At 44.7% G+C, this 10,048-nt stretch overlaps 1 protein-coding gene across 2 annotated transcripts in view; it reads left to right on the forward strand.

Moving 5' to 3' along the window:
• SLC2A9 (solute carrier family 2 member 9) overlaps positions 1 to 10,048 on the forward strand; it is a 204,067-nt gene that overhangs the window by 57,486 nt on the left and 136,533 nt on the right. For both annotated transcript variants that reach the window (XM_025192520.1, XM_006016786.3), the window contains one exon: positions 7,268 to 7,392. In XM_025192520.1, coding sequence (XP_025048305.1) covers positions 7,268 to 7,392 — 125 coding nt within the window. The remainder of the gene's footprint in view (positions 1 to 7,267; positions 7,393 to 10,048) is intronic.

The following is a 10,048-nucleotide window of genomic DNA, read 5'->3' on the forward strand; positions in this document are numbered from 1 at the left end:
TGACAATTGGCCAGTTTCTCTAAGAGGTGATTATGGGAAACCAGGTCAAAGGCTTTTTGAAGTCAAGATATATGACATCAATCTCTTCTCCCTTGTCCAGGTGATAGGTCACCTGGCTGTAGAAGGAAATGAGATTGGTCAAGCAAGATCTACCCGCAACAAACCCGTACTGGCTATCCCTTAAGATGTTGGCGTCGGCCAGTCCATTAAGGATGGCCTCTTTGATAAACTTTTCTAAGATCTTCCCCGGGATAGAAGTCAGGCTAATGGGCCTATAGTTAGCCAGATCCACTTTCCTCCCGTTCTTGAAGATAGGCACCACACTGGCCTTCTTCCAGTCTTCGGGCACTACACCAGAGCGCCAAGGGTTTTCAAAGATCAGATTTAGCATCCTGAGTAGGCAATGTTTAAACCAGCCAATAGAAACTGGCAAAATCCCTCCTTTCTCCTGGATTCTGGTGCCTCCTTGGAGCCCTGAATTAGGTACCTATGTGAGTCTGGGATTCCAAGGCCAGAACATCTACCTAGACTTAAGAGTCTGAAATTTCCCTTTGTGTACAGGCAGCTGGCCTACTCTTCTCTTTCAACACGAGACAAGATGTTTTTTGGAGGGGGTGCATCTTTTTATTGGAGGATATGTTGGACAAGATTTCAGGTACAAAGTGAGAACTGAAGAAGGGCACTGTCACAGGATGGGGGTCCCCAGGGATGGCCATGATGCCCCTAGGGCTCTGTGACCATGCCAGTCTTGCCCAACAGGCACCCTTTTCCTCACCTGCCACATCTTGCTGGTAATTATAATATAGGAAGACTGCCCTTGAGTTTGTTCCTGGACACGGTCTTGATGGACCCCACTGAATGCTGTGGGTGCTTTGGACCCCTTTTGGGTCCCGCTCAAAATGGTTGCCTCACGGGCCACCCTTAGCTTCATGGGCTAGGTGCGTGGCTCCAAAACTGCCCCTTTACCATGCTCCAAGCCTCTCAGATGGTATTTACACATTGTCTCTCTGGGGCCCTGCTATCACTCAGCCTCCTGTCATCACTGGGCTCTCTGCAGCCCTGTCTCAGTGCCCACACTGGTGCTGGGGTCTGCTTGCCCCCTTAGTTGCCACGCCTCTGGCACTGGGGTCGCCACACTGTAGTGGGCCCCCCAGTGAGGTCTCCTCCTTCCCCAATAGCCTCAGCCCAACCCACCAGTCTATCAACAGTAACCAAAATATGAGCCCCTGGGCTATAACATAATATAAGCAGTTTAGGGAGTGCTCTGTCCCTTTAAAAGAGTCACACTTCCCCCCCAGCACTAAATGCCTTATAGGCCAGGGTACTGGAGCCCCTTAATCCTGTCAGAAGCAGAACAGGCAGTCAAGCAGCTCTGGTTAGCTTCCTCCCTGAGAGCTCCTTCCCCCTTGGCTGCTGACTGGGAACTGACCCTCGAGGCCCAGCCCTGGGGCCTATATGTACCCAAGGCCCTACTCTTCCTGTCAGCTGACTGGGTGCGGGTGCAGGCTAATTCCCTCATTAGCCTGCAGCCACAGTAACCTGCACCTGTGGGATTCCTGCCTGGCTGGTAGGGTCCGCTCCCTAGGCAGTTTCTGCCCTTAAAGGAGCTGGCACCTTAGTGCCCTGCGACAGGCACTTTGTTCTGGAAAGCTTGTTCAGCATCTCTCCCAGATGTACATGTGGTCCAATAAAAGATATCACAAAAAACGGTACCAATTGTACATGTCCAGGACCATCACAGCTACAGCAAAGCTCCTTTCTCTTTAAAGACATTGGTGGTTATAGTGGTGCTGCTGTTAACATTTATACTACTATGCATAATATACTAGTTAGAAAGCACTAGCCCAGGATGTGGGAGACCTGAGTTACAGGTCCTGCTCAGATGGAGAGATTTCAAGACCACATCTCCCATCTCACAACAGATTGTCCTGATCACCAGGCTATTGGCCAGGGGTCGGCAACCCCTGACATGCGTGTCGAAGATGTCATGCAAAGCCATTTTGCTTGGCACGCCACAACCAGCCCCAGCTCCAGGTAGCTGCTGCCAGCGATGGAGCCCAGGCTGCTCCCAGCAGGGTTTGCAGTGTCCTAGCTGCCTGCTGGGAGCAGCCTGAGCTCCCGGCTGGCAGCAGCTCCCCAGAGCCGGGAGGCTTCAAACAGCTGTGCCGGACTCCAGCATCAGCTCAGCACCAGCGTGTGCACCCGTGCATTGGAGCGGGCGGTGGGGGAGGGGCCTGAGGCAGCGCAGCCCTGGTCTCTCCCCCGCTTCCAGCACGGAGGTGATAGCAGGGTTCTGGAGCCCGGCGCAGCTATTTGTAGCCAGCCCAGGCTCTGGGCAGCTGCAGCAAGCAGCAGGCAGGCTGCAAACAGCTGTGCTGGGCTGTACAGCTCTGGCATCAGGTCCGTGCTGGCGGCAACTGCATGGGCACCTCGGGGCAGGCTGCGCTGCCCCACTGTCAGTAGGCCTGGCGGGCAGGGGCTTTGGGTGGGGGGCACAGGGTGGCAGGGGTGGGGGTTAGGGGCTTTGGGTGAAGGGCAAGGGGCACAAGCAGGCTATCCTGCCATGTACCCCTTGCCCTCATTTTGTTTTTCTGCCATGCCGGCACTCCGGCACCTTCTGAGAGAGTGTTTTTCGGCACTCTGGCCAAGAAACATTGCCTACCCCTGCTATAGGCTATTCTGGTCTTAGTGCACTCAACCATGGGCCACTGTGAATATGGGCTACTGTGCCAAAAGGAAAGCAACTCTGGAGGCCAGAAGGTGAGCAAGGAAGTAAAGGGAACCCGGACTCCACCCCCAGCAGACATTACATTTATGTCATGATTGTGTCAGTCATGCCATAAATTACAGCGTGGCACATGTTCAGCCAATTTATTGCACAGCATAATGACAAAGCAGCAACAAAGATGTTCTACATACTGGGCACATCTACACAAGACATTTAACTGTGCAGTAGTGTAGTTTACTGCACAGTAAGCATGCACGTCTACACATGCACATGCATTACTATGCAGTAAAACTCGTTAATCACAAGTAAATTTGCTATCTGCAAATGCAAGTAGCAAATCTACTTTCGGTTAGTAACAGCACAGCAGTCCTTGTGTAGACACCTGACCGGGAGCAAATCTGCTCCCAGTCAGCTGTCCACCAGGGGGCAGGAGATTGCTCTCTGCCCCTGGGAGCTGCCTGCTGCTGGGGTGGACTCTGCCACAGAAACCTGAGTGGGGGCTGCGACCCCCTGCCCTGGTAGCAGAGAACTCCAAGCCCCCTGCTCTGAGATCACGATCAGGGAGCAAGGGCTTGGAGAGCCTTATCTCTTAGTACCAACTCTGTGACCATGGGGCTGGGGCTGGGAGACCCTTCTCTCAGTGCCAACTTGGCAGTCACGGGGTCAGTGCTGGGAGATCCCTGCATGCAGGGTGGAGGCTGGAAACTGTCTCAGTCAGGGGTAGGTCCCAGCCCCGTGCCCTGATCAGGTGATTGAGGTACAGGGCTTGGAAAGAGCTTCAGGGATGGGGTAGGTCCCAACACCCTGACCTGATCAGCTGGTGGGGCAGCTAGCAGTCATCTAGCTGCCCCACCAGTGCATTGAGACAGGGGGCTGGGACCTGCCCTCCCATGCAGCGCCTTCCAAATCCCCTGCTCCTGATCGGGGAGCCAGGGCCAGGAGCTCCCTCCTGCCAAGGAAGCGGGGCATTGACCCTGCCCCAGCAGCAAGCAGCCCCCAGGGGCAGGGTGTAGTGTCCTAGCCCCAGCCCCAGCTGAGAGACAGCTGTCTCCTGGCCGGATGCTCCCTGCCAGCCCCTGGGCTCGCACATGCTTCCCTGCATTTGCAGATGCCTACCTGGGAGTGTTTACTCACAGGTAGTTTACTGAGGAGTAAACCGATCCCGAATCAAATGCTTGTGTAGACATGCCCATTGTTTCCCACTTATCCCACTGTTGTCAACTGTTACCAACAGCGGCTGTATCTGCTGTGAAATCAGAAGTACATTTAGCTATCACACTAAAATCTTATCAGAGATAAAGTTCTGTAATTTCCTCATGATATAGGTAGGTGATGGGTAGGAGATAAGACTGACTACGACTTTATATTAAGATGGTTCACTCAGGTTAAGTATTGTTGTTGAAACACACCCAGTGAAGATCTAACCTGTGCTTTAATCTGGCTCGAAACACTCCAGGACTCTGTGGGTGCGTCCAGACCACAGCGTACAGTGTGTGGCACTGCAAACACATTTGCAGCACCGCATACCGCAAGGCCCAGTGTTTTCCATGCGGCAAGGGTGCGCTGCCCAAGCATGTGTTGCACCGGGTTTTTTTCCATGGGTTTTTTGACTCCTGGATTATCTCCGAGGAACCAAATGTCTATGCATGTCTGAACACACCCTGTCAGTCACTATCCATAGTCCAAAGCTAGTGTTAATGAGGGCCTCACCTCACTGTTAGTCATCATCACCTTTCTGTGTTATTGAACACCATTTGCAGCCACTTTCTTTGAGAGTAGTGATTGTCAGCTGTGGGAGCACTTTATCTTTAATCCTTCAGTGAAGAGTGATTTCTGTAAAGCTATTAATTTCATATCTTTAACCACTCTTGTTTCATGTACTCAGCAAAATCTGACCTTGTGAGCTGCAGTGAAGTGCATGAAGTAGATTCTTCAGGCAACCTCTTTTATAGCCTCTCTTTTGTATGAGTGTCCTGATTCACAACTGAGACAGCAAAAAGAGAGAGAGAACATGGATAGAAAAAAAAGAGTAGGGATAAAATAGCTGCATTTTTCATTGTCTAACTACAGTTGTTATCGTGCTAGGGGCACAGCACAGACAACTTTGTTGTTCTTTGTGGGGTTTTTAAATTGGTCTGGAAAGGTAGACAGATATATTGTGTCTTAATAGAGCAGGAAAAGAGCTGAATTTTCCATTTTGCAAAAAATTCTGCTGTTTGGAATTTTGCTTTTGTTCTAAATTGAAAAAGAATACAATTTTCACCCTCTCAGCTAAGTGAATTCTGAAAAAAATAATTTAGGGTCAAATAAGAAATTTCATTAACAAAACATTTTTTTTCCAAATTTGGCCTTTAAAGCTTACTAGATTATTTTGGTAAACAAAGAACAACAACAAACCCTGAAAAAAGATGAGAAATTTAAATGAACAAATGAAAATGTCAAAATGCATCAGTAGACAAGGTTCTTTGGGTAAATCTGATATCTTTTATTAGACCAACTCAAACAGTTGGAAAAATTCTTCTTTGCAAGCTTTCAGGTATAAATACCCTTCATCAGGCTGAGGAAGCATCTGCAGAGCACAAACCAACTGCAGATGCTTCCTCAGCCTGATGAAGGATATTTATACCTGAAAGCTTGCAAAGAAGAATTTTTCCAACTATTTGGGTTGGTCTAATAAAAGAAATCAGATTTACCTAAATAACCTTGTTTGCCTATGTCTTTAGACCAACACGGCTACAACCTATACCCCCATAAAATGCTTCAGTTCTTGGTGGGTTTTTTTTAAAGAAATTTAATCAAAAGTAAAGTTTTTATAAACAGTTTTTAAAATAAATTAATATTTTTTGTTAAAGTAATACTGCTGCTACTGTTGTATTTCATTCAATAGTGGTGAATTTAGAAAAGTAGATGAAATTAGGAAACAGTTGTAAAGAATACAGAAAATATCTGTTATTTTAAAGAGGTTTGTTTCACCATTGAAATGAAGATCAGCTGTTTTCTCTGGTGGTACAGGTTACTTTGATCTTTGCATGTCTGTGGATTACTATGGTTTAGGAATGAGTGTAGCTCTCAGGCCTTTGATGCATATTATTTTAATATTTCTAGAAAGTTGGTTGTACCAGAAAAACTAGTGCTATGGGTGGGCACATATACATAGCCCCCTGGTTGGAGCACAGCAAAGTTGCCAGGACAGGGAAGCCTGGAAGCTGGTCCCTGCAGCTGGATGGGCTGTCATGGAGCCATCTGCTCTCCCTTCCCCACCTTGCAGGGGGGGAGAGAGAGCCAAGCATGGTGGGATAGTGGAGGTCTCTCAGATGTGACTGAGCACTTAATTTTGCCTGGAAAGACAAAGAAGTTTCTGTTTGAAACAGCAACTTCTTTGTCATGGATCTACCATTTTTATGGCAGATTGGCCCTTTTTTTCTTTCAGCACAACAAACACCTTGTGGCCCATTTCTTTTTGTTGCTCTAAAACAGTTGATTTGGTGGGACAAATGTAACATCTGCTTAAAACACTGATTCCCATGTAGGGTGTCACAGCTCTTGCAGTGCTTTGAGTACAGAATGATTCACAAGGTAAACCCAGAGGTGTCAAGTAGAAATTCATATTGTGAGAAAAACATTCTGACCTGCTATGGTTTTTCCAAGTTCTTTGTAACAGAAAAAAAAATGTTCTGTTATTTTTCTGTACTCAAAAAGCGGGCAAAAACTAAGAGTTGGCATTTTCTGAGGAAGACTTTGAGTTTTATGATGTGTGCCCTGAGACTAAAAAGGTTGAAAACCACTAGTCTAAATCACAATCATAGAACCAAAAGGGACCTGTAAGATTGTCAAGTCTGGTCCCTGCCGTGGCTCCGCTCAGCTGCTCTCATCCTATCTAGTGATCACCTGCCATGGGCCCCGCTCTATCTCCCGGCTCCATACTGGGGGTCAGGCTCGGGGTCCACTGGAGGGTCTGCCAGGGTCCTTGGCTCACAAGGGCACAATGGGCTTCCACCCATGCATCTCACTCTGGAGCCGGGCTCAACTGCTCCGGAGTCGGGTCCAACTCAGTTACAAGTGTAAATCTGGTAACTTCATTGGAATTTTGTTTGCTTGATTGTGTATCTAGAAGCCTACTGAAGTTTTTCAAACAGTAATCTATGTGAAACTTTGCACATTGCATTCAAGCCTCTACTAATTGCTTCAACTTTTTAATATTTGAATTATAACTTGATACTTCCATAATTCAAAAGAGTTATGAATAGATATGTCCAGTTATACAAAAGATGTTAGTCTCAGGTGTCTTGCTGTTGGACACTGTAAGTAAATTTGAGATTTGGACCTTTATTTATGGCTATGGTTGTATTTGCTTCCCAGGTAATATCTCTTTGGCTGCATTATTTTGAATTGCTTTCTGAAAACCTAACCCAGTATATGTATGACCCTATATATAATATTCACTTTAAACCATTTCTGGCTTTATACACAATATAGTTAGCCTAATCATTATGTGACTAGTTAAAAAATCTTATTCCATAATATTTTTTTTTCTTTCAGAAAATATACTTTGATGCTTAATAATATATTTGCAGTCATAGCTGCACTGTTGATGGGATTCTCTTCTCTAGCGGGATCATTTGAAATGCTTATATTGGGCCGTATTATAATGGGAATTGATGCAGGTAAGCTTTATACTTTGCAGTTCATACATGTGTAGTTCATGCTGTGAATAATCTGCTGTTTTATGTATTAAGGAATAATTTGCATGAATGGTCACCCTGATTTCAGTGGGACTAATCAGAATGAATTAGGATGGCAAAATCTGATAATTATTGAAGAAAACTAAATGGAAATTAATTATGAGAGCATCTCTTTTTTACCCTTTGGTACAGGTTGTCCGTCTTCACAAAATACTTCTCTAGGAGTATGTGGTCTGTTACACCTGCTTACTATTTTGCCATCAGGAGCTGTTGAATACCATATTGATACCAATGGGATTATACTGAAGGCTTAGTAAATTGCTATTCATTTGTAACAAATGGTTTCCAAGCTTTAAAATGCCTTATGGAACCATTGCTTCCATCAGAATAATTTAAAATGCCCAATAGATTCTCACAGTCTTTTTGTGCATCTAAAATACCTAACAAAAGGTGACGAAAGACCCTTTTATGCAATGAAAAATATTTTTACCTTCTCAATGGATTTCTGATTGTGGAATATTTTAGAATATATGTGCTTTGACTTTTAAATAACTAAACCCATCTTTTTCAAAGCATTGACTGTCTTATATTTAAGAGCTAATTAGAATAGTTTGAGGACCTGTGTGTCATTCGCATATAATTATTTACAGACTGCAAATTTCTGATCATGCTGGCTGGTGATTTTAACACTAACCTGCCAAGCTCATTACACTAATTTCAGTCAGAAATTTTTATTTCCTCACTTTTTTTAAATACAGTTCTTCCCCTTGCTAGCCCTCCTCCCTCTTGGCAGTACATCTTCCTCTTGAATTCAAGCATACTGTTAAAATTTTTCCAGAATTGTAAGCAGGTATTGATAAGAACATACATCTGTGAGCTGATACAACAGCGATATTCTATAGTGTACAAATGGTGCATTTAATGGCATCTAGCTGCCATATTAATGCTGTTTTGCTAATCAAGTTGGCAGTGCATTTATTTTTTATCTGGGTCCATGTTGTTGTGAAATAACAAGGGACTTTCAGTGTCTGGTATACTTTCCTCCTTCCCTCTCGTGCCAGGCTGGTAGTGGGTATTTTCTGGTGGTGAACAGTACAGATTCTAATGGCTGGATTTCAGTACCAGAAGCTCTAATAATTTTCACTGCAGCAATATCATTAGCAGCAGAATAGCAATAAAATAGCAAGAATGGTTATGACAAAGGGTTCTGTGCGGTTCCACAAGGAAATCTAGGACTTAAGGTTTGCTTTCATTGTTTCTAAACTGCTTGCATGACTCCTCTCAGATTGTATGTATTGCAAAAGCAAGTGTGTGAAGGAGTGTAAAATCAGTGCTGTAACAGCATCCTCTTCCTTACTGTCATTTGGTAAGGAGCAGAAGATTACCTGACACCTGAAGGCAAGGCAGGATGGACCTTAAAGGCAAATATGTTCAGAGAGGCATACACTTTCATACAAAGTAATTTGTTACCAGTGAATTTTATGCTTCTCCAAACGAGTTTTTCTAAGATACCACACTGCCCTGCCTTGTACCTGACTGTAGACTAACATGGCTAACTACCTCTCTGACACCTAGGCTGCTTGCAGACATGGGGGAAAAAACCCCACATTGCTTTAATTTAAACTTGGTGTGCTTCTGCACCGAGCTCAGCACATGCGCAGAAGAGGCATCATGTCAGCTGCCCCCGGCTTTCTCAACATCTGTATAGATCAAATCTTTAGTGGCACTTTTTTGGCACCTTTATCTAATAGCTGATTGAATCAGCTTTAAATAAAAGCTCCCAAAAGCCCCACTGAAGCACCTGATCTATACAGATGCTGCAGAGCCTGGTTGAAATAACATGTTGCTGCTTCCAGTAAAATGCCGTTTTTGTTTTTTGTTTTTTTAGCACCCGCCCCCCCCAATCAGTCAGTGCCCCTAGAATGTAATTGGGGGCAAAAAACTCAGGTCAGATGGCATCCCAGCATTGGATTCCTATGCCTGTAGCCTTTCTGGAAGAAGACTCTGTAATTTTTTTTTCCTAATTCAGTCCTCAGCATATACAAGTGCCCCATCAATAGATGACTTTCTCTCCTTGTATTAATTTCTTCTAAAGGGCAGCCAAGTGGACTGTTTCCTCAACCTGTATTTTTGGAATAGTTAAAATTAAAAAAAAAAAGAAAAAGGAAGAGACTTAAGCTTTCAGAGGCTAAGGAGCCCTTGCTACTCCTCCCCATCCTACTGCAGTGGAGTGCTTACATTTCTGCATCCTGTCAGATGGACCCTAACTACCAGGTCCTTTGGGTCCTGTACACGTGAAGAAATTGCCCCTTTTAGTGGCTTAATTGCCCTTTTAATTATTTAATTGCATAACAGTGTACATGCTTAGTGGCATGTTATGATTAAATTTTGTAACAGTTTACATGTTTGGCAGCGTATTTCAGTGTAAATGACTTTTTACGTAGCAAACTAAAATACTGATAAATAACCACAGAATGAGTAAAACTGCCCCTCCATGGATTGGATTCTCCTGTTTTGTCATTGAGTTTTATATCTCTTTTATCACCTTGGTTTCAAGAACATTTTGCAAGTTTGCTTGTTTCTTTCTTTTCCCTGAATACTTTCTGGTTCACTTATTGATTTTTTTTTTTTTTTAATT

This window comes from Alligator sinensis, unplaced genomic scaffold, assembly GCF_000455745.1.
Source record: "Alligator sinensis unplaced genomic scaffold, ASM45574v1 scaffold104_1, whole genome shotgun sequence".
Classification (NCBI taxonomy): domain Eukaryota; kingdom Metazoa; phylum Chordata; order Crocodylia; family Alligatoridae; genus Alligator; species Alligator sinensis.